This window comes from Arachis hypogaea, chromosome 7 (genome assembly GCF_003086295.3).
Source record: "Arachis hypogaea cultivar Tifrunner chromosome 7, arahy.Tifrunner.gnm2.J5K5, whole genome shotgun sequence".
Lineage (NCBI taxonomy): Eukaryota > Viridiplantae > Streptophyta > Magnoliopsida > Fabales > Fabaceae > Arachis > Arachis hypogaea.
The window spans coordinates 19,776,764-19,802,193 of NC_092042.1; the positions used below are offsets into that span (position 1 = coordinate 19,776,764).

Here is a 25,430-nt window from a genome sequence, read left to right on the forward strand (position 1 = left end):
AATGTTTTTTTCCAGAAGATGTTGTATGCCATGGAATCTTTGAGTATGATGAAATTGACCATGACCATCCTTTTCTTGCTTCCGTTTCTTGTGCAAATCGGGAGCCTAACAGGCCCATTCGGCTTGATGCAATAGTCCCCTGTAAAACCCGTAAAATTTATAAATAATTAGCTAATAAATTAGTTATTAATCCAAGAAATTAGAAAATAGAATTTTATAAGAATTTTGACACTAACTTTAAAGAATTTGACCCAAGATTGGGCTGAACGGGCCAAACTGGTTGAGCTAGGTCGAAAATGGGCCCAAGGCCCAATCTAAGGCCACAATTAATAAGAGCTTCAGCTCTTCTTCCTCTTCACTCAAATGAAAACACGCTGAAGCCATAGGTAAAGGGGAGAAGGAAAGAGCAAAACCCTCACTCAAATTTCAATTTGCCATAACTTTTGATTCGAAGTTTCGATTGATGAGCCGTCAGCAGCCACACGTTTATCTCAGAATCATCTACGAAACCGATGAAATAATGTGGTAAGAAATTCATTTTTTAACCCAAAATTTTCCTTCTCAGTTTCGAATTTGGGGATGTTAGGAATTGAGAATTTATATGATTTTGGTATTTTAAGTTCGAATTAGCTCACGAGAATTAGCGAATTTTGTTCAGTTAAGGCATGAGTAAGGTAAGGACCCTAAGCCCCATGTTTTTTTGTGATTAAGCAATCTTGAATGTTGATTATAGTGATATGTTGTGGGATTAGATTGAATACTATTGATTTGGAGCACATTGATGATATTGGAAGATTAAGTGTTGGACCTTGGTGGCTGGAATTCAGTTTGGAGAGGTTTTGGGGGCTGTGAATTTGTGTGGAACGGTGCTAATTGTAGTGTTTCGAGCCTTATGGTAATCAGCCAAGGCATGGTTTCGGTTTTTTGTAACTAAAATATAATGTGTCATGAAAACTTAGGCTAGTTAATTGTAAGATAGGATTCAAATGTTGCTGTTGTTGATGATTGTGATTGATTGATCTACACAAGGATTAGTGAGTTTGGGTTTGTTGTTGGTGCTATATTGGTTGTGGTGTTGGTATTGTATTTAATAGAGATAATTGATGATGAATTTGATAATGATAATGATGATGATGTATATTGAACTTGAATGGCTAGATATGATAATGATGATGTATATTATTATATATTGTGTCGAATTAAATATGGAACGGCTGAGTTGGTTGTCATTTGGCATAAGGAAGTTGATGGGGGTGTGTGTGTCGTATGGAATGAAATTGGTGTCATATGGAAATGAATTATTGTGTGGGAGTGATTATATATGTGAAATTGGTGTCATATGGAGTGAAATTGGTGTGTTGAGGAGTGTTTGGACTTGGTTTGATATGGTTGGGTAAGTTTTAAAAAGGGTTGAAATGGAGTCGTTGTGAAAATTGAGGTTTAGAAATCTGAGAATTTTCTGAAAAGTTAATTTTTGGCCAAACTTCGACGAGTTATAACTTGGCTTCCAAACCCTCGACTTTCCTCAAATTTATTTTAAATGAAAATTGGGTCGGTGAGGTTTATGTCGTTCGAAGAACGGGTGAAAAATGTTTTAAAACGAGGTAGTTATGCGCATCGGAAGTTTGGTGTGTAAAGCTAAAATTTTGTAGCATTCAAGATTTTTGCCAACTCTGCATAACTCGCGTACGCAAGCCTCCCATGTGGCGCGGACGTTTGTTTCTGGTTGGATATCCTGCGTACGCGAGAGGTTGCGTGCATATATGAGCAGGGGAAAAACGCACTCTCGCATACGCGTGAACTACGCGTATGCGGGACCCCTATTTTTAGCAAAATGAATTTTATATTTTAAAATCTAATCTCAAATTTCTAAACCTCTATTTTTACTCCCCAGTGTCCTAAACTTAAATTTAATTATAGTGAGGGAGTTGAACATTGAGAGGGTAATAACTTGCGAGTGAAGAAAGATTGTGAAAGGATGATGTAAGTTGAAAAGTTTAACGGAAATGCTGGTTTGTAAATAAATGTGATTGTAGCCTTGGGTAGTAGGCAGTGGTGATGTTCACTTGCTCCGGGTATGAGATGGGGAAGAAGAATTATGAACAGTGAGTTTAATTATGGAATTTTGAATGAATGTATGGTTCTGATACCTGGGCAGTATCAAGAATTGTGGTTCATCCCTCTTACTCCCAGTCAGTATTTGAGATTTGATAATAATGATGATTGATTTAGACTGAATGAATGCATGTTTAAGATCCTGGGGATTGTGATGCCTGGGTAGTAGCAGCAGTAGTGGTTATTCCACTTGCTCCAGGTTGAGCTCTTAAACACCCACCTAGGTAGTAGCAGCAGTAGTAGTTATTCCACTTGTTCTAAGTTAAATGGGTAGTAGCAAAGGAGATGATGGAGGGTTTGGATAGATTTTTTGTGAAGTTTAGAAATCTTAGAGAACCTCGCTTGTTTATGGCTTATTTATGGTTGTAAAGAATAGTTTTAAGCTTGTAATCTATTATCAGAAGTTTTAGGATTGCCTTTGGCTTTTTCAAGACCTTATATGTTAGTTATGTGGGCACCGTTACCATGCTGAGAACCTCTGGTTCTCACCCCATACATATTTCATGGTTTTCAGATGCAAGATGTGAGACACCTCGTCGAGGCATACGGGGAGCTTTCTGAAGCGAAGAGTTGTTCTTTGGGGAGTTATATTTTGGTAGAGTTGTTATATATTTGTATCTTCACTGTATATATGTTTTATGTTTGTCCCTCTTAGAAGTTGACTCGGAGAAAAAGGTTGTCACTTTTCTATTTTGGGTTACTTTAGGGTGTATATATATGTATATATATACTCTGATCGGTCTTTACTTCGCAGACTAAGCCTAGAGCTTGTTAATTGCATTTTTGGAACTCTGATCTTATATATATATATATATATATATATATATATATATATATATATATATATATATATATATATATATATATATATATATATATATTATCTTTTCTGTTCAATCTTATCCACCTTTCTACTTTTATTTTATTGTGAGTGTTGCGTTGTTCTACTTGTATTTCGTTCAATTACTTTTCTTCAAGACTCCTAGATAAAGCTTCTTTTCAACTATATTATATATATGATTTTATTTTTAGAGGTCGTAATACCTCGCCACCTCTGTTTTATGACTTAAGCATAAAACTCTGTGTAGTAGGGTGTTACATCCCCTAGGCCAATTACAACGTGTTGGTGTATCTAGAGATCTTTGTATCCCCAGGGCATCAAAAGCATTTCAGAATAATATATTGGAGTCAGCCCCTGTGTCAACTAATATTCTTTTCACGAGGTCAGTTTCCACGTTGATCGTGATGACCATGGGTGGATCATCAACCAAATCCTCGAGTCTGCAGTCCTGTGGGCTAAAAGTGAAGTCTAGGAATACAGGTAGCTTCTAGGGTTTCAAGATGGTAGCCGTAAGGATTTTGAGCTCTCTCCTCTAAGAGAACTTAGACATCTCTCCCAGCCACACGACCATGACGTTGACTATGATTGTCAGATCCGCGTTGGCTTCGTCTCTTAGAGGTGCTCTGATAGTTTTAGGGTTGCGTCCCTCTTCTATTTCCAGTAACTTAGGGAGCGCTTCCTTGGTTTGTGAATGATTTGTTTCTCCCAATTCACTCCTTAAGCTATCTAGCTTTTGGGATGACACCTCGATTAGCTATTTCCTAGTAGATCTCAGCAATTAGGGTGATCAGGGGGTGTAGTTAGTAAACTTACCGATTCTTGGGGGTTGGGGAGGCTTGCTTGACTGATCCTTGGCCCCTTTCTTTGAGGGATGGGTCGTGTTGCTTTGCCATTGAGGGGTATTAGCGGCGCTCCATTTGTTGGCCGCACTACTTGGATTACCTCCTCATTATTTAAGTATTTCCTCGCTATATTTTGGATCTCGTGCATGGTCCACACAAACTTTGTGGTTAGGTACTTGCAAAAACCATCATTCGTCAGTTCATTGGTTAGACAAAGGTTTGCAACCGAATCTGTGAGGCCGTCAATTTCTAGATATTTGTCATTGAAACTATCTAGGTACTTTGTCGTTGACTTGTTTTCTCATTGAGTGATACCTAAGAGGTTTGGGGTGTTTGGCCTTGGCAATTCTGGTGGTGAACTGGGCTAAGAATCTTCGAGATATATCCCTGAAGCACGCAATGGACCCTTGGGGCAAGGAGTTGAACCATTTGATTGCAGCCCCAGCGAGTGTTACGAGAAAAGCTCAACAGCGCACCACATCGGAGACACTTCCAAGTTCATTCGGGCTTTGAATGCAGTTAGGTGTTCTTAGGGATCCTTGGTTCCATCATATCGCATATCTGTTGGCTTAACAAAGTGCTTTAGAAGGCGAACCCAGAGGATCTTATAGGCAAAAGAGGTGGCCCCCATGACTATAGGCTCGTCGTGCCGTCTCCTCTTTCCAGTTGGAGACCTTTCATTCCTCCAACCTCAGTGATCATGACGTTCATTGCTTGGGGAGTGCAAGCTACTGTTGTGAGAGTGATTTGGGTTGGTCCTGCTGCGTCACCTTCTGGTTTGCCGTTTTGACAAGCTGGTGAGACACCTTTCTCAATTTTGCGTTCCCGAATGCCCCTCGAACGACACCCTAGCGGCAACCTCTCTTTCCAAGTTCTGTAACATGTGATGTAATTCCTAGATTATTCGAGAATTGTTGGATCCTATTCCCCTGAAAGGGCATGCATCAGTTTTCGGGTTTGAATTCTGACTATTATGTGGTTGGTGACTGGGTGTCACCACCGTATGGACCACACTCAGAATTTGGAGCCTGGTTGGCGCAAGGTTTTTTGGGGAGTTGTATTCATCGAAAGTTTCCAAAGGTTCTGTTTGTCCACTAGCGCAGAAGCCATTGGCTCTTTTCATCAGTGAATCCCCACAGACGGCGCCAATGTTCTGGTCTGACCTGGAACGATGAGATCTATGTCCTTATGAAGTTGTTGAGTTTCAAGGCTTTTAGGCCTCTGAGCAAGTGGAGGGGAGGGACCTACAAAGACATTCCGACGTCCAAGTTAGAATAAATTTTTAGAAGACAAGTTTTTAGGATTTTCATAAATCTTACCTTGGGAGAGTCTAAATCTTCCCTTATATGGATGTTTTTCCAATTCTTAGAGATCTTTTAAATAAACAAAGATACTATGCATATCTATGATTAACGGAATTGATACAAATCGAAAAATTCTGTGTGCTTTAGACCAAAGAGACGGAACTAGACCTAAGGACTGGGTCATTGTTGGGCCTTTAGACCAAAACCTAAGTCTACAACACTCAATAAACATTGATAACTAATAAAAGTGATCACTGAATCACGTGCATTACCATTTCACACCTTTCACACCGAGCCGCGATTGAAACAATAATTTTAGCACCGACATGACTACAGGAGAGAAGGAGGGGAGAAACTTATAACATGTACTATTTTAGTTACAATTTTCACAAATTTAACATTTATCAACATAATATATTTTACAAAAATATTATTTATAAATCAAAATTAATAATTAAAATCAATCACTAAATATTTATATATAAATTTTAATTTATTATTTTATATATATTTTATATTTTAATATATATTTTACATTAATAACAATTTTAGTATATATCTAGAAACTAATTTCTTTACCATTTAATACTATATTGAGTGGTCAAACTCTCTTTTAAAACAATTTTGTGGTTAATACAAGATTTTCAATCAACTTTCTTTAGCAAAAGGTAATCAATTTTAAAATTTGTAACTTCATTCTTATAGGTTATTGAATGTTTTTCTCACTTCCTAAAGCAAGAGTTGGCTATTAAAAAAAACCTCAAAAGTTGAAGAGATACTACGATAAATTTGAGTTGAAATAACCTTTAAAAAAAGACCTCTAAATTTTTTTATCAAAGACAATACTAATAAACCAAAGGCAATGCTTTAGAGGTTGTTGCTAGTAATATTTTTTTATGCCAACTCTAGAAAAACCTTGCCTTTTGCATATCAAAAGCAACATTTTTGGATGAACTTCGCTAAAAAGATAATGAAGAATCTTGACAATGTGTACAATAAGATTTAAATTTGGTCTAATACAAAGAAAAAAACCTCAAACTGTAAAACCCGGTTAATTAATGGCTAATTAACCCATAAATGAGAATTTATTCTAGAAAGCCAAAAATGTGATTTTTATGGCTTAATATGATAGAGGATATTGAGACGAGAATTTCGGTACCAATTTTATAGGAATCGGACCAAGATTGGACCGAACGGGACAAACCGGGCCAACCGGACCCAAAGTGGGCCCTTGGCCCAACTAAACTAAATCAAAACCTTAGTTTTCAGCACTCTCTTTTCTCACAACACTCTAATTCACGCTGAAATGGTGGAGAGAAAGGGAAGAACACTCTCTCAAGTTCTCTCCCTTGGTTGATCTTCAAACCACCATAACTTTTGATCTAGAGCTCAGATTGCCACATCGTTTGCGGCCACGTGTTCATTGAGGAGAGCTCTACAAAACCCATATAATCAATCTTGAGGTAAAGCAACAGTTTAAGTTTGGTGTTGTGATGAGCGGATATTTTATACGCTTTTTGGGGGTAATTTCATGTAGATTTTAGCATGTTTCAGTTAGTTTTTAGTAGAATATTATTAGTTTTTAGGCAAAAATCATATTTCTGGACTTTACTATGAGTTTGTGTGTTTTTCTGTGATTTCAGGTATTTTCTGGCTGAAATTGAGGGAGCTGAGCAAAAATCTGACTTAGGCTGAAAAAGGACTGCTGATGTTGTTGGATCCTGACCTCCCTGCACTCGAAATGGATTTTCTGGAGCTACAGGAGTCCAATTGGCGCGCTCTCAACGGCGTTGGAAAGTAGACATCCAGGGCTTTCCAGCAATATATAATAGTCCATACTTTGAGCGAGGATAGACGATGTAACTTGGCGTTAAACGCTAAGTTCATGCTGCTGTCTGGAGTTAAACGCTAGAAAAACGTCATTATCCGGAGTTGAACGCCCAAAACACGTCATAACATGAAGTTTGACGCCAAGAAAGGCCTCTGCACGTGGAAAGCTTTAGTCTCAGCCCCAGCACACATCAAGTGGGCCCCAGAAGTGGATTTCTGCACCAATTATCTTAGTTTATTCATTTTCTGTAACCCTAGGTTATTAGTTTACTATTTAAACAACTTTTACAGACATTTCTTGTACCTCATGACATTTTCAGATCTGAATTACATACTTTGTGACGGCATGAGTCTCTAAACTCCATTGTTGGGGGTGAGGAGCTCTGCAGCGTCTCGATGATTTAATACAATTCCTTTGTTTTCCATTCAAACACGCTTGTTCTTATCTAAGATGTTTATTCGCGCTTAATTGTGGAGAAGGTGATGATCCGTGACACTCATCACCTTCCTCAACCCATGAACGTGTGCCTGACAACCACCTCCGTTCTACATCAGATTGAATAAATATCTCTTAGATTCCCCAACAGAATCTTCGTGGTATAAGCCGGATTGATGGCGGCATTCATGAGAAACCGGAAAGTCTAAACCTTGTCTGTGGTATTCTGAGTAGGATTCTGGGATTGAATGACTGTGACGTGCTTCAAACTTTAACCTGCTGGGCATTAGTGACAGACGCAAAAGAGTGATTCTATTCCAGTAGGAGCGGGAACCAACCGGTGATTAGCCGTACTGTGACAGAGTGCGTGAGCATAGTTTTCACTGCGAGGATGGGAAGTAGCCACTGACAACGGTGACACCCTACATAGAGCTTGCCATGGAAGGAACCTGCGTGTGAGAAGAGGATTTCAAGGAAGAGTTGAAGTCAGAGGACAAAGCATCTCCAAAACTCCAACATATTCCCCAATACTGCAAATCAAAGTAACGTTGTTCCCTCTTTTATCAAATCCAGTAATTTCACTTTTAATCCAAATAACCTTGTTGACATCCTAACTAAGACTAATAAAATAAATATTGATTGCTTCAAACCAATAATCTCTGTGGATTCGACCCTTATTCACGTAAGGTATTACTTGGACGACCCAGTACACTTGCTGGTTAGTTGAACGGAGTTGTGTTCACTAGTGCCAATTTCTAAAATCCAATTACAAGGAAAAAGGAACACAATTTCGTCCACCAGGGTTCATCCTCCCAAGTCTCATTTCCAAATAACTTGTCATTTAGCTTCATGATTGCTCCAAGGTATTTAGCAACTTGCTCTTCAGTGACATACTCATCCTCTTCAGAGGAAGAATACTCATCAGAGCTCATGAATGGCAGAAGTAAATTCAATGGAATCTCTATGGTCTCATTTTGAGCCTTAGATTCCCATGGTTCCTTATTGGAGAACTCATTAGAGGCCAGTGGACGTCCATTGAGGTCTTCCTCAGTGGCGTTCACTGCCTCTCCTTCCTCCCAAAATTCGGCCATTTTGATGGCCTTGCACTCTCCTTTTGGATTTTCTTCTGTATTGCTTGGAAGAGTACTAGGAGGGAGTTCAGTAATTCTCTTGCTCAGCTGACCCACTTGTGCCTCCAAATTTCTAATGGAGGACCTTGTTTCAGTCATGAAACTTTGAGTGGTTTTGATTAGATCAGAGACCATGGTTGCTAAGTCAGAGGTGTTCTGCTTAGAACTCTCTGTCTGTTGCTGAGAAGATGATGGAAAAGGCTTGCTATTGCTAAACCTGTTTCTTCCACCATTATTGTTATTGAAACCTTGTTGAGGTCTCTGTTGATCCTTCCATGAGAAATTTGGATGATTTCTCCATGAAGGATTATAGGTGTTTCCATAGGGTTCTCCCATGTAATTCACCTCTTCTATCGAAGGGTTCTCAGGATCATAAGCTTCTTCTTCAGATGAAGCTTCCTTAATACTGCTTGGTGCATTTTGCATTCCAGACAGACTTTGAGAAATCATATTGACTTGTTGAGTCAATATTTTGTTCTGAGCTAATATGGCATTCAAAGTATCAATCTCAATAACTCCTTTCTTCTGACTAGTCCCATTGTTCACAGGATTCCTTTCAGAAGTGTACATGAATTGGTTATTTGCAACCATTTCAATCAGCTCTTGAGCTTCAGTAGGCGTCTTCTTCAGATGAAGAGATCCTCCAGCAGAGCTATCCAAAGACATCTTGGATAGTTCAGAGAGACCATCATAGAAAATACCTATGATGCTCCATTCAGAAAGCATATCAGAGGGACACTTTCTGATTAATTGTTTGTATCTTTCCCAAGCTTCATAGAGGGACTCTCCTTCCTTCTGTCTGAAGGTTTGGACTTCCACTCTAAGCTTACTCAATTTTTGAGGTGGAAAGAACTTTGCCAAGAAGGCATTGACTAGCTTTTCCCAAGAGTCCAGGCTTTCTTTAGGTTGAGAGTCCAACCATGTCCTAGCTCTGTCTCTTACAGCAAAAGGGAATAGCATGAGTCTGTAGACCTCAGGGTCAACCCCATTAGTCTTGACAGTGTCACAGATTTGCAAGAACTCAGCTAAGAACTGATGAGGATCTTCCAATGGAAGTCCATGGAACTTGCAATTCTGTTGCATTAGAGAAACTAATTGAGGCTTAAGCTCAAAGTTGTTTGCTCCAATGGCAGGGATAGAGATGCTTCTCCCATAGAAGTCGGGAGTAGGTGCAGTAAAGTCACCCAGCACCTTCCTTGCATTGTTGGCATTGTTGTTGTTTTCGGCTGCCATGTGTTCTTCTTCTTTGAAGAATTCGGTTAGGTCCTCTACAGAGAGTTGTGCCTTAGCTTCTCTTAGCTTTCGCTTCAAGGTCCTTTCAGGTTCAGGATCAGCCTCAACAAGAATGCTTTTGTCTTTGCTCCTGCTCATATGAAAGAGAAGAGAACAAGAAAATGTGGAATCCTCTATGTCACAGTATAGAGATTCCTTTAGGTGTCAGAGGAAAAGAAAAATAGAAGGCAGAAGTAGAAAATTCGAACTTATCAAGAAAGATGGAGTTCGAATTTTGCATTAAGGAATAGTGTTAGTCCATAAATAGAAGGATGTGAGAAGAAGGGAAGTAATTTTCGAAAATTAAGTAAAAGAAGTTGAAAACATTTTTGAAAAACACTAATTGATTTTCGAAAATAAAAGTGGGAAAGAAATCAAGTGGTTTTTGAAAAAGAATTTGAAATTAGAAATTAAAAAGATTTAATTGAAAACTATTTTGAAAAAGATGTGGTTAAGAAGATATGATTAGTTAAAAAAATGATTAAGAAGATATGATTTGAAAAACATTTTAAAAAGATTTGATTTTTAAAAATTAATGACTTGGCTATCAAGAAAAGATATGATTCAATCATTAAACCTTTCTCAACAGAAAAGGCAACATACTTGAAATGTTGAATCAAATCATTAATTGATAGCAAGTATTTTTGAAAAAGGAAAGAAATTGATTTTGAAAACATTTGATTGAAAAGATATGATTTGAAAAAGATTTGATTTTGAAAAATTTTGAAAACCTGAAAAAAAAAATTGATTTGAAAACAGAATCTTCCCTCTTGTGCCATCCTGGCGTTAAACGCCCAGAATGGTGCACATTCTGGCGTTTAACGCCCAAAACACTACCTTTTTGGGCGTTAAACGCCCAGCCAGGCACCCTGGCTGGCGTTTAAACGCCAGTCTGTCTGCTTCACTGGGCATTTTGAACGCCCAGCTTTTTTCTGTGCAATTCCTCTGCAGTATGTTCTGAATCTTCAATTCTCTGTATTATTGACTTGAAAAGACACAAATCAAAAATATTTTTGGATTTTTTTATAATAAGGAATAATCAAAATGCAACTAAAATCAAATAACAATGCATGCAAGACACCAAACTTAGCAGTTTGTATACTACTGACACTAATGAGAATGCATATGAGACACATAAACACTCAAGTCAAGAGAATTCAAAGATCAGAGTAAGAAATCATCAAGAATTACTTGAAGATCCTTGAGACACATGAATGAAAGCATGCAATTGACACCAAACTTAAAATGAGACTAGTGTCTCAATAAGAAACATAAAATATTTTTTTTGGTTTTTATGATTTTGTAATTTTTTTTATTTTTCGAAAATTAAGTGGAAAAAGAAAATAAAGGTATCAAAATTCTTAATGAGAATTCCAGGAATCATGCAATGTTTAGTCTAAGACTCCGGTCCAGGAATTAGACATGGCTTCACAGCCAGCCAAGCTTTCAAAGAAAGCTTCGGTCCAAAACACTAGACATGGCCAATGGCCAGCCAAGCCTTAGCAGATCACTGCTCCAACAGCAAGATTGATAGAAATCAACAAGCTCTTGTGATGATAAGTTGAAACCTCGGTCCAATGGAATTAGACATGGCTTTACAGCCAGCCAGACTTCAACAATTCATCATGAAACTCTAAAATTCATCTTCAAGAATTCTGAAGAAAAAAATACCTAATCTAAGCAACAAGATGAACCGTCAGTTGTCCAAACTCAACAATCCCCGGCAACGGCGCCAAAAACTTGGTGCTGTTGCCGGATCAGAAATTTGGCACTGATGTTACCGGACCAAAAGCTTGCCGAAAACTCGAACAATCCCCGGCAACGGCGCCAAAAACTTGGTGCACGAAATTGTGATAAATACTTTTCACAACTCAAATAATCCCCGGTAATGAATCCAAAAACTTGGTGTTCAATACCATGGCATAAACACAACTTCGCACAACTAACCAGCAAGTGTACTGGGTCGTCCAAGTAATAAACCTTACGCGAGTAAGGGTCGATCCCACAGAGATTGTTGGTATGAAGCAAGCTATGGTCACCTTGTGAATCTTAGTCAGGCAAACTCAAAGGGATATGGGTGATAAACGAAACAAACATAAAGGTAAAGATAGAGATACTTATGTAATTCATTGGTAGGAATTTCAGATAAGCGTATGAAGATGCTGTCCCTTCCGTCTCTCTGCTTTCCTACTGTCTTCATCCAATCTTTCTTACTCCTTTCCATGGCAAGCTCAAGCAAGGGTTTCACCGTTGTCAGTGGCTACCTCCCATCCTCTCAGTGGAAATGTTCAACGCACCCTGTCACGGCACGGCTATCCATCTGTCGGTTCTCAATCAGGCCGGAATAGAATCCAGTGATTCTTTTGCGTCTGTCACTAACGCCCCGCCCTCAGGAGTTTGAAGCACGTCACAGTCATTCAATCATTGAATCCTACTCAGAATACCACAGACAAGGTTAGACCTTCCGGATTCTCTTGAATGCTGCCATCAGTTCTAGCCTATACCACGAAGACTCTGATCTCACGGAATGGCTGGCTCGTTTGTCAGGCGAGCACTCGATTGTCAGGCGATCAACCATGCATCGTGTATCAGGAATCCAAGAGATATCCACCCAATCTAAGGTAGAACGGAGGTGGTTGTCAGTCACACGTTCATAGGTGAGAATGATGATGAGTGTCACGGATCATCACATTCATCAAGTTGAAGAACAAGTGGTATCTTAGAACAAGAACAAGCGGAATTGAATAGAAGAACAATAGTAATTGCATTAATACTCGAGGTACAGCAGAGCTCCACACCTTAATCTATGGTGTGTAGAAACTCACCGTTGAAAATACATAAGAACAAGGTCTAGGCATGGCCGAATGGCCAGCCTCCCAAAGAAGGTTCAATCATAAAAACATGATCAAAAGATACAAAGATTGAAAGATTGAAAGATTAAAATACAATAGTAAAAGGTCCTACTTATAGAGAACTAGTAGCCTAAGGTTTACAGAGATGAGTAAATGACAGAAAAATCCACTTCCGGGCCCACTGGTGTGTGCTTGGGCTGAGCAATGAAGCATTTTCATGTAGAGACTCTTCTTGGAGTTAAACGCCAGCTTTTATGCCAGTTTGGGCGTTTAACTCCCACTTTGGTGCCAGTTCCGGCATTTAACACTGGGAATTCTGAGGGTGACTTTGAACGCCGGTTTGGGCCATCAAATCGTGGGCAAAGTATGGACTATCATATATTGCTGGAAAGCCCAGGATGTCTACTTTCCAACGCCGTTGAGAGCGCGCTAATTGGGCTTCTGTAGCTCTAGAAAATCCACTTCGAATGCAGGGAGGTCAGAATCCAACAGCATCTGCAGTCCTTTTCAGTCTCTGAATCAGATTTTTGCTCAGGTCCCTCAATTTCAGCCAGAAAATACCTGAAATTACAGAAAAACACACAAACTCATAGTAAAGTCCAGAAAAGTGAATTTTAACTAAAAACTAATAAAAATATACTAAAAACTAACTAGATCATACTAAAAACATACTAAAAACAATGCCAAAAAGCGTACAAATTATCCGCTCATCAGAACCTCTGGTTCTCACCCATGCGGATTTTGTGATTTTTAGATGCAGGACGTGAGGTCTCTCGCTGAGGCATGCTGGAGACTTCTGGTTTAGCGAAGATCCTCTATTCTCGGGACTCTACTTTGGTTTATATATTTTGCTTAGATACTTTTATCTCCATTAAATAATACAAACTGTGATGACTCCTCTTAGAGGAGATTTTAGAGAATAGGTTTTCTGTATTTGTGTCCGTTTGGGTTTTCTTGGGGTTTCCTTATTTTATTATATGTATATATTGCTATGCTCGGACCGGTTATCTTCGCATTCGGAATTGAGTTTTGATATTCCCATTTTTGACACTCTTTTGTATATATACAATCTCGCGTTGGTTTATCCTTTTTCGTTACGTTATTGATCGAAGTGTTGCGCTTTCGAGTTACGAATTTTGTTTTACCCCTTTTTCTTAGAAATGCTCCTAGTTATAATCATTCTTCACAATACTATTCGTACTAAATTTTTATTTTAGAGGTCGTAATACCTTGCCATCTCTGAATTATGACTTAAGCATAAGATTCTGTATGGTAGGGTGTTACACAAACAGTTATTTCAAAAAATTAACCATTCCAACTCTAATTTACTAATGGAATTTACCCAAACACCCTCTCCCCCTAACCATCACCTACTCCATCCTCATCAATCATCTTACATCTCCGGCGTTAGAAGCTTTCTCACCGGCCATCAAACAACCATCCAGGTAGTTATTAAAACAATCATCCGACTACCTAATGAAATGACCATCTAGCCAGGGATGGACATAAGGAGGAGGGAGGGCGAGTGGAGGCCTTGGTCCCCAGCTTTTTTAAAAAAAATTAATAGTAATAAATTATTATGTATAATTTAATTTTATAAAAAATTATTTAATATTTAGTCTAATATAAATAAAAGTCCAATCCAATTTAAATATTAATAATTTCTAATATCTAAAAAGTAAGTAATAATATTAAAAAATATGAAAAAGATATTATTACTAATATTTTTTATTTAAATAAAAATTTTCAAATCTCATAAAATAAATTTTTTTTCTTCTTGTGATCGTTTTTTTTATTCATTTGGTATTGATTTTCTCTATTTCAACTGCTACAACTAAGAGATCTTTTTCAACTATGAATATTGTAAAAAATAACTCAGAAACAAAATGAAAAATGAATTTTTTGCTAATTGTCTTTTAATTATATTGAAAAAAAATTGCTGAAAAATATGACACAAATTCTATTATCGATGAATTTTATGATACGAAGAATCGACCACTCCGTTAGAAAAAAGTTCACAGATTTTTTTGTACTTTAAAATATATTCTCTATCGGTATATTTTTGTAATATATCTTATATTATATAATTTTTTTACATAATTTTTAATATTATGTGTTATTGGTCCCATGATAACATTTTTGAACTGTATATACGTAAATTGAATCAAACAAAATAACCGTCTAATTAAGAATTAAAATAACTATATATATACTTAATAAATTGAACATCCAGCATCTAAATTCATCCGTTTTCAACCTACTCGAAACGAAATACAGCGGCAGCAACAACCTGGACACAAAATAAATAAAGGAGAAAGAAATACATTCTAACCAAATTGCTATCATGCCTATGACCTGGGAAACATTGAACTACTACAAAGACAACCACTAGCGTGATTACGTGTTATGTTAGGCATAAAATTTGCACCAGGATGATAATTTTTGTAAGTTAATCATCTCGGCCAAAAGAAAAGTTTTAGCCCTGAGATTCTATAATGAGACATATGGTGAGGGTGAGGAGGATCTAGCCCACGACGCCGTTGAAGAAGGCAGTGATCTTGGGCTGCGTTACGAACGCAACGTGTGCGAAGGGGATGTTTTTGTCGGATATTTTCGGACTGTTGAATGGCATCGGGTTATATTCTGGGCGACAGACGGTGGTGATCTTCACGGCGTCAGTTTGGAGAGAGTGGAAGAAACTATTGAAAAGAAAAAAACTGCAGCACGTTCTTCGTACGCGTAAAATAGAGAAATACATCACTTTTTAATAACTAAATTCTTATATTTTTAAAATTTAAAATTTGAAATATTAAAAATAAATTAAATTAATTATTAATTTATTATAATTTTAATTTTATTTTTATTATATATATTGTACATTAAATTTATTGTCTGCCCGTACTTTCTTTATTTTAAATGCACTTTAACCAACCGTTCTCTTGTATTTTCTTTTCTATTAAAAAACACAACTTTAAATAAATTCCGCCTTAAAGCTTCTACTCTATTGCAAGTCTTTTCATGAGTTGTTTCTTTAGTTAATATAAAAAATCAATTTTCTAAACTTAAATAATTATGATTACAAATCTCTGCATGGGTTAATCCCTACGTTTTACTATTAGATAAAATTTATTTAATAAAATTAATTTTGAAATCATCTCTGAAATTGAATTTCTTAATATTTTTGCAATCAATTAAAGTAACAAATAAAATAAAACTAAAAAAAACTTTCTTAAAAGCTTTACGATCCAAATATGAAAGCCAATAGCTTTTTTTTATTTTTTGGCTTTACGTCATAATTTCTTTTCTTTCCATCAATTTATATAGGACAAATGGACAATATTAGGATCCGATATTTTCGGTGTGAAAAAAGAAAAAAAATTAGTTAATATTTGTTTAAATTTAAGATAAAATAAAATATATTGATCATTTAAAATTTTTTTATTTATGTATATTATATATATAGGATAAATCATATCGACAAATCAAATGAAAATCAATATTACACAAATATTCGAAAATAAAATGGTTTACTGATGCATGTTTAATTTTATTTTATGTATATTTAATCAACTAAATTCTATTTACGTTTTTTTAATATAAATCGAATCAATTGGATTCGATTTACTACGTCTGCATTATATACATGTAAATCGAAATAATACATAAATGTCAATAAAAAATACATCTTATTTGAATTCAAATAAAATATATATAAAAAATAAAAACGGATAAAATATAAATCTAATTTTTGTGTTTTAATTCAAATTCAAAAAAGTTTACATTTTTATAAACTTATGAATTAAAAACAGAACATTAAATAATTTTTAAAAATTTATTAAAAATCATTATTTGACTCATTAGCATCTAAAAAATCATTACCGAAGCTTTTAATGTTGAAAAGATTAATATAAGGTATAACCCCCTAAAGTGGCATAGGAGTTAAAACTTGACTTTTTTCAAAATCAGAAGTAATAGATAGTTGTACAATATATAATGATTAGAGATGGAAACAGGGAAGCCCGCTCCGTCCCGTGCTGCCAAAAGCCCGTCTTGTTCTGCCTAAGGAGATGGTCCTAAAACATTGCCCCGCCCTACCTAATGGCGGGCTTGGCCCACCAAATCTCTCTTTTTTTTAACATTAAATGTTAAATAATGTCTATAATTTCACAACCATTTCAATAAATTTATAATTTTTAAAGATATAAAAAATATAATTTCTAAATTCACAAACATTAAAGTCTTTATAATTATAAATATGTAATAAATATAATCATAAACCAGGTTGTTTGCAAAAACGGCCTCGGCAAAAAAAAAAAGCACTAGGCCCGCCGCGCTCCGCCAAAGTTCACCATTTAAACGGTGCGGGTTAGGCGATCTTTTTAAGTATGACGGTCTTAAATTTCTATCCAGTTCGTCTTTTTTGGCAGGTTACGCGGGTCAGTCCGGTGGGTTTAAACCCGTTTGCCACCCCTAATAATAACCAACTATATTAATACAATATGTAAGTTGAGAAATAATTAAAATACTATATCAATTAAATTATCATTTAATTTGTGAATTAAGTATATAACTTGTTGCTTTGATGATGTTACTTCTAACTTAAACTTGGATAACGTCATCAAAACAATAACTTATATACTTAATTTCACAAATTAAATTATAATTTAATTGATATAATATTTTAATTATTTCTTAAATTATATATTGTATACATATAGTTGGTCATTATATATTGTATAACTATATGTTACTTCTGATTTTGAAAAAAATTCAAGTTATAACTCCTATTTTATATTAATTTTTTAATATCAAAAGTTTCGATAATATTTTGGGTTAAGTACGATTTTTGTTTCTAAGGTAGGGGTTGAAATTTTTTTTTGTTCCCAATCTTTTTTTTTTTGCTACAAAATAGTCCCAAAGGTTTAACTTAGTTTTAAAAATGTCATTCGGACGAAAATACCCTTCCCCTTCTTTCCCAAAATCAACCAGAAAGCAGAGACAGAAGGAAAAATAGAAGCAGAAGTAGAAAGCAGAAGCAGAATCAACAACAACAATAATAGATAATGGAATCACAACAACAACAAAAGTAGAAGTAAAAATAGAAGCAGAAAACAGAAGCAAAATCAACAACAATAAAACAACAACAATGGATAATGAAATCACAGCAACAACAAAAGCAAAAATAGAAGCAGAAAGCAGAAGCAATAACAATGAAACATCAATAGATCTGTTGGTGTCCGGCGAGGAGCATCGACGACCGTCCAACCTCACAACTCTGTTGGCGTCGATGGGACCTCACTCCAGTAGCAGCGGCGGGACATGGCTCAATGGTGACCGACGACGGCAGTTCGCGATGGGGATGACGGCAGGGCGTGGCTGGATGTGGTCTTCTTCAGTGCCTCCATTCCTCTCTTCTCTTCCTCTCCTCTTCTCTTTCTCTCTTCCTCTGTTCTCTCCTCTCTTACTGTTAGTGTGAGTGAGATCTGGAACCTCTCCCCTCTCCCGTTAGTGTGACTGAACAATAAAAAGCGACAGCGGCGGCGGCGGTGAGGAGCAGCGGCACTTCCCCTCTCCTTTTTCACCTTCTTCCCTGAACCCCCCAAATGAAGCATGATTCTCTTCCCCCATTTTTTCCTTCCCTTTAACCTTTTCCTTTTTTTTCTTTTTATTTTTTATTTGTTTTAGTTAGGGGTATTTTTGAAATAAAAATTTAAAATTTGGTAAAAAGGACGATTATAAAACTAAATTAAACTTTCGAGACAATTTTGTAGCAAAAAAAAGGGCTGGAGACAAAAAAAAATTGCAGCCCCTATCTTAGGGATTAAATTCATACTTAACCCTAATTTTTTATATGCTAATGAGTCAAATGATGATTTTTAATAAATTTTTAGAAATCGTTTAATGTTCTATTTTACATTCATAAATTTATAAAAATGTAGATTTTCTGAAATTTGAACTAAAACACAAAAGTTGAATTTCTATTCTTATTCGTTTTGATTTTTTTGATATTTTATTTGAATTCAAATGGAGGATATTTTCTTATTAACATTTATATTTTAAAATAGTAAATGTTAATAATATGTATATATCAGTATTAAATCAAATCAACTAAATTCAATTTATATGTATATACTGCAGAAATAATAAATTGAATCAACTAGATTCAATTTACTATTGATATAGTATATATAGTAAATCGAATTAATTTATCTTAAAAAAGTGTAAATCAAATTTAATTGATACTTAATTTTTAGGATATAGATATAAATTAATTCACTTGAAGACATTGCTGTAATTTTGATCTTCAAATAATATGATTGTGTGAATTATTCTTTCACATACACACACAATATGTAATATTTACAAAAAAGATTTGGTCATATTATGCCGACTTCACGTGAATTTGATAGTTGAGAACTATTAGATGAAAATTTAATCAAATCAATCAAATTATCTAACCGTTCTCGATTATCAACTTCACATAAAGTCAACTGCACTTGAATTTTCTTCTTATATAAAAACTTAGATTATTCAATTGTAGCGGATTTAATTGTTTTACAATAATATATTTAATATTTTTGTAGAATTGTAGGTGATAATTTGTTGAGAAATATGTAAAATAAAAATATAAACATAAATATATATTTATTTAATCACTGATTTTGTGTGTTCGTATTTTTATATATATCACCTTAAGGGAAAAAAATGAAGGAAAAAAAAGGGCCTTATTCCATGAAAATATTGAAATCTGACCAAAAACTAAAACTTATGAAAAGAATAATAAAAACAAAAAAGGAGAGTTTACTACCTTTGTTAGTGTGTTGAGCCTAAAAATGAGAAATCACTAACATTGTCACCGTTACCCTAGAAAATCAGGAATCGTTGAACAGCCTCAGCCCAGTGCACGCGGCCGGATCGGAAAGCTCCGAACCTCCGCCGGTGAGTCCGACGGACCACCACGCAAGCGGTGGTCCTATCTTTCACGATCGTTCACCGCCGCAGCCGCACGATCATCGAAGGCCAACATTCTTTCTCCCTCTTGGTGTCGGTAATGATACTATTGCATTTTCTGTTTGTTCGTTTTGAAAGAGTTTTATACTTTTATACTTCAATTTTGTTCTGAAATTGCTCTTGTTTGTTATTCATTTGTTAAATGTTTTAGAATCAGCTTCGATGAATGCTCTGAAGAATCTGCTTTTGTTGATCGGTTTACTTTTGAAGCATTGTGGATGCTTTTGCAATTCGCGATTGCAAATAATATTTATTTTCTCGGATTTTATTCACTTTTATGCTCAGGAAAAAAAAGGAAGATTTTTCCTAAACATTGATGCATAGGTTATATTCAATTCAATTTTTTTTTTAAGTTTCACTTTGATGCCACATAATATTTCTAGAACAATACGCATTCGCCTAAGTATTTCGATGCCGTTCTTATCACTAACTCAACTAACATTAACTGTATCCAATTGAAAGTTGGTTGGAGATTGCTGAATTTGATTCTTTTTGCCTGCCTATTGTGCTTATTCTTTTGCAGCTACAGAGCCAACACAACTAAAATGACAGATACTAGTGACTCCGGTTTTAATCTGAAAAGAAGTACTGACGTATCTCGGCAGACGCAGAAGGAAAGTGCTGAGCAAAATGGGCTTTCTGATATTGAGCAACTGGTGAAAAGGAGCAAATTCTCTAGGTACAATAATTCATATTGCCGGATTTTATTTCTTGCTTGTTTGAAGGGCTCATTTCATAACTCTGTTATGGAAGTTCATGTGTTAGATCAAAGTAGTCATCATCTTATTTAAAAGGCCTGTTATTTCTCAGTTTAAAATTTTGATGGAAATTAACCCTCAATTTAGGTATTTGAGGAAACAGATCTTACTATTTCAGATTTGTCTACTATGTTCTTGTTTTGTTAAATTGGGGTAGGGCTATGAAACTTCTTCTCACAAGTATTTGACGTAGCCATTAATATGAATAATGGCAATTAGCTAGTTATGAACAATGTATAAGCTATAGATAAATGAGCCAAGCCACAAGTAAGTTTAACAAATGGTTCAGCTTACCTCCATCATGTGCTCACTCATCATAGAACATGTTAACAATAACATTTACTGCTTCTTTCGGGTATCTTTGCAGCATTGGAAGACTACATGATAAATTTTCACTTTATTCTCCATTCCACTTCCTTCCAAAGATACCCTGAAAGCCTTTGTTGTATCTTATCTCACGACATGTCTTGTGCAAAAATCTTTTATCCACTCTTGTAGAGATGAATTCAACCGCTTAGTGGAGTTATTAAATTCCAGGCTAGTGGACCCTCCTAATGTTGAACAAGGAAAGCAGAACGCTAATTTGACTTCTCAAAAACACGATGAAGAATTTTCAATTGCCCAACGGTTTCTAAAGGTTTCCGATGCACGAAGACATGTAGAGTCAAAAGGAGCCATATGGGAAAGCCCAACACCTCTTGGTCTGTCAAATGTAAGTATTGCAATTTGTCGTTTAAGCTGTTCACATTCAACACTAGTTTATGATTGATCCCTTTGCTTATATATTATGTTATGCAATATTTGTTATGCCTATGTGTGTCCCTAGACTTTAGTGTTTAGTATACTTAATAGTATAATCACAAGCTATTAACATAAGAATGTTTGAGCATGCTTGGGAAAGGCGCAATCAACTTTGTTTTAAAGGAAAGTTGACCTGGATTTCTGGAAAAATCAATGTTTGGGTTAAAATTGAATATAAATTATAATCAGAAGCTTACAATCTGAATCCGAATAGAAGCTCATAATTATAAGCAACTTATTGGAGCTTTTTTGACAGAAGCTGATTATTTTATAATTGTTTTGTTCTTACCAAATAGACCACACATCAAATATCATGATATAAACTAAATTCCAGACCTTTTTATTTTGGCATACAGAAGCAACTTTTTTTGTTTTAATACAATTCAAACAAAACAAATTTTCCTGAAACCACTTTTCAGTGGTAGTATCCAGAGTTCCAGATATACATGGATTCTTTGATTATATGAAGAAACGGTTATACAAATAAGCAATTACTAAAATAATTTAATCTTGTACCCCTCCCAATCACATCATTTATCTATCAGTTTTTAAAACCAGTGTAATGGTATGGATATGTATGTTTCATCTGTTTAGGTTTTGTTTGGATATAATATTCTTAGAGTTCATGACTTCATGCAATTTCAAATGCATGGAAATTCAAGTGCATCAATTACAAAAATTCTTCATTTGGATGGAATAAATGTTACCTGCATTAATAAAAATCCTTTGTAAGGGTAAGGTATTTAAATTACTTCCATTAGTTTGTTTTTCCCTTATTTAATATAATTGAGTTTCCTTTTTATTAATTTTAATTGAGACAGAGAGGAGGAGAAACTAACAGTGTGTTTGGTTTGCATTTTCATTTTGAATATTTTCTGTTTTCAAGAATCAAGATTTTGTAAAAGAAAAAGAAAAGATGGTGAAAACAGTAAAATTTTATTCTGTCTTCATTTCCTGTTTTCTCTTTTTTCTTCACAAAATTCTAAAACCAGAAAATACTGAAATAAAAATAGAAAATAAAAACACAAATCAAACACACCCTTATTCCCACATTATAAGTGGAAATTGAAATCCCCTGTTTTAGCTAATTGAAATTCTTTATCAAAATTCCTTGAATGTTTACAATTCCTTTGAGTTAAATTCCCAAACATGATTACCATAAATAATTTTTTTATTCTCTAAAATTACTTACCCTCCCTTTAATCACCCCATTCTTTTTTAGCTTAGATTGTGGCAAGAATGAAAAATTGAGATCAGTTTTTTTGTTTGCCATGTTAGGGTGGTGGAATAGATTAGTTTGATAGTAACTACAAGTTGTATATGCATCTAACATAGTTACATAGAACATGTTATCCTTTTCTGTATCCAATTTATTTGTATATATGGCAATCAAATTAATAACTCTCCAGGTTCCAGATAAATTTGGTGCCTCACCTGTTGAGATTGCTAAGGCATATATGGATTCACGTGCAACTGAAGCAGGCCCCAGTTCTAAGAGCATAATACAAACTGTTGAAAGAAGAGTATCACGTGGTGAGGAATCTGCAATCAAACTTTATGATCCATTACCGTTTGCAAAGACATCAACATGTTGGCCTGGTGTAGTAGCACATGATGCTTATGCAACACCACAAAGTCAAAGAAGCAGATATGGACTACACAACTTCCCCCGGACTCCTTATTCTAGAACTTTATTATCAAAATCTAAGTCCAGGGTATATCTTGCTTTAGTAGTTTATATATTTTTCTTTAGTAGTTTTTTGTATTTTATTTTCTTGTGTTTCCAATCTTATTACAACATTTCTTCCTTTCTTTTTCACCAGTTAAATCATATAGAAGGAAATTATGGCAACATTTTATCAACGCCCCTCAGTCAATCGCAGTCATTGTATAGGCAGGTATGCTTCCTTTTTCAGATCCTTATGTGATTGTGTTCGATTTACATAAATATGTATATTTTTAAAGAATTTGTAAATATTGAAATTTGAAATTGGCGTGTTGTAAGTACTTTTTTTTGTTGTTGTCATAGTTGATTTTTTTAAAGTTTTAATTAACTTTTTAAGTTAAGATGGTAAGTACTAAGTAGTTTACACTCTAACCAAGAAATTTTGGGTTCAAGTATTAGAAATAGCAAGAAATAGGCTTTGGATATTTTATATATGTATATATATGTTGTAGGGTATTTTAGGAAAAAAGCCTTACGTCAAACCTCTCCCAATTCCCTTTATATATAGGCTTAAATTTAAGTGGTAAAAGGCTTCAGAGGAAACCTTTTTTGTTTGTGAAATCAGATTTTAGCATATTTTCTGAACATACTATTACTACCAAATGTGTTCCATAGAGGCCTTATTTTTCCTTAATATGTTTTTATTGGCTTATTGCTTATTGTTAGTTTTCTTTCTTTTTGTTTTTTTTTTAATTTGATTTTTGGTCTGTTGGTAACTTAAATAAATATATATATAGGATAAATCTAAAGTTGATGCATCAGAAAGCAGATATGGATCTGTTGGACCTATACGTCGAATTGGTGGCAAGGTTGGTTCACAGTCTTCATCAAGAACATCGCCTTATTCATCTCTTCATGGCCTTCCAAAGAGAGAAAGTCCCGTCATTAATGACATTTTCACTACTCCTGTTACAAAGGCTTCTTATCCTGATGGGATAAGCACTCAGAAGCGGGTGCGCTTTGAGGTGGATGTTCCATCAGTGCACATGCATACCAGTTTGATGGCTAAAAAGATATTGGATCATATTGATAGAAACATACCCACTCCCAAAGAAAAATCTGCTGAGCTGAATCTGGCAACTAAATGGAAGAGTCCTGAATCCTCTGTAGATATTAATACTACCTTATCAAAAGAAAATAATGACTCACTACAATTAAAAGGTGTTGGTCATTTCAAATTTGGTGGGCTTGATGCAAAGGAATCTACACCTAGAAATGAAGGTCAAGGGAACAGCAATGTTGATATTTTACCAATGGAGAGTTCTGGTAAACCCATTGATGTCAGTAAAGAAGGAAATTTGGCATCTAACATGAATGTTCGCAGCAGCATCCCCACATTTGGTATTGACGCAAGGACTATGCAAAATTATGGTGGTTCTCAGAATATTTTAAAGAAGTCTGCTGAAGAGGTACAAATTATTTGATGGATATAAAAGCTTTTTACATATATTTTTCTTATTTAGCCTTTTCAAATATTAGATACAACTTACAATTCTTTTATATTTGTTGCAATTAGTTTCCGATTGGAAAAGAAAAATGATTGCATGAGATGCACTGAAGCATTTAGTAGTCAATCTATTGATATCTGAAACCTGTTAAAGTTTTGATTTGGGACATCATTATTTCTAGAGCCAAGAGTTTCTAAAAGATCTGCCAATGCAGGACACTTCGAAGACTCATCCCGGTGGCAGTTTCCCTTTCATAGTAAATCAAGAAAAGAAGCCTCTCTCTAACTCTACATCCAGTAAACCAGTTTTACCTCCAATTACCATCAAGAGGCCTGTGCGTGACTCAAGGTGGTTGTCTGATAATGGCACAGGATTTACCTTCCCTGTTACAACATCATCTTCTGTGTCATCGGAGCCACCAACACCAACCATCATGCCGTTCGCTAGCGAGGACCAGAATCAATCAAAAGAAATCTCCACTGAAACATCATATAGTTTTGGTTCAAAAAGTTCATCCGATCCGGCAGTGGTGTTTTCCTTCCCATCTACAAGCAACTCAGTTGTTCATGATGACGCTGATGATATAAAGTTCAACTTTGGTTCGGATGATAAGCCAAGGTTGTCTTTTTCGTTTGAAAAAAATGCTGTCTGTTGTTAAGGAAAAAGCTCTCTTTTTCTCTCCGCAGTTGCATAGTGTACTTTTGTGTGCTTTACTTCTTTCCCTGAGGACGAGCAAAAGTGCCATTTTGAATGAGTGTAAAGTTTCTATTGTCCTATCATAAATCTGCTTGTACTTTTGTTTTTGGTTTCCAATTTCCGCAGCAAACTATTCGGCAACGTTTAAAGGTTTGGCAGGCAGATTATATTTTGGTGATTATTTCGACGCATCTTATGATCAGATGGTATGGTATTGAAGAATGTTATGATATGGTTTTATAGTATTTACACTGATTTTTATTTTCTTTCTTCCAAGTAATTCCCAAATTTATTTCTGCGAAAACAAAAAGCATACAGCAACATATTGTCCCTCATAATCTGAAATTGATGTATTCGACATTTGTTAT

At 35.3% G+C, this 25,430-nt stretch overlaps 1 protein-coding gene across 7 annotated transcripts; it reads left to right on the forward strand.

Moving 5' to 3' along the window:
• The first annotated feature begins 19,331 nt into the window (after window positions 1–19,331).
• Window positions 19,332–25,149, forward strand: LOC112702726 (uncharacterized). 7 transcript variants are annotated; one of them, XM_072199255.1, is made up of 8 exons: window positions 19,387–19,670; window positions 19,785–19,957; window positions 20,157–20,312; window positions 20,890–21,103; window positions 22,602–22,907; window positions 23,016–23,090; window positions 23,656–24,327; window positions 24,581–25,149. In XM_072199255.1, exons 2-8 carry the CDS (start codon window positions 19,950–19,952, stop codon window positions 25,022–25,024), a joined length of 1,875 nt encoding a protein of 624 aa, XP_072055356.1. In that variant the 5' UTR covers window positions 19,387–19,670; window positions 19,785–19,949; the 3' UTR covers window positions 25,025–25,149. The 7 variants fall into 7 exon arrangements, with proteins under 7 accessions (XP_025609662.1, XP_072055356.1, XP_025609663.1 ...); XM_072199259.1 differs by having other exon boundaries at window positions 19,435–19,670; window positions 22,609–22,907; XM_072199256.1 differs by having other exon boundaries at window positions 19,458–19,670; window positions 20,929–21,103.
• The last annotated feature ends 281 nt before the right edge of the window (window positions 25,150–25,430 follow it).

Excerpts from the sequence above, each read along its gene's own strand:
- LOC112702726 (XM_072199255.1), top strand. Across the intron at positions 22,908-23,015 it reads TATCAAAATCTAAGTCCAGG|TTAAATCATATAGAAGGAAA; the intron begins GTATATCTTGCT and ends CTTTTTCACCAG. Across the intron at positions 24,328-24,580 it reads TAAAGAAGTCTGCTGAAGAG|GACACTTCGAAGACTCATCC; the intron begins GTACAAATTATT and ends CTGCCAATGCAG.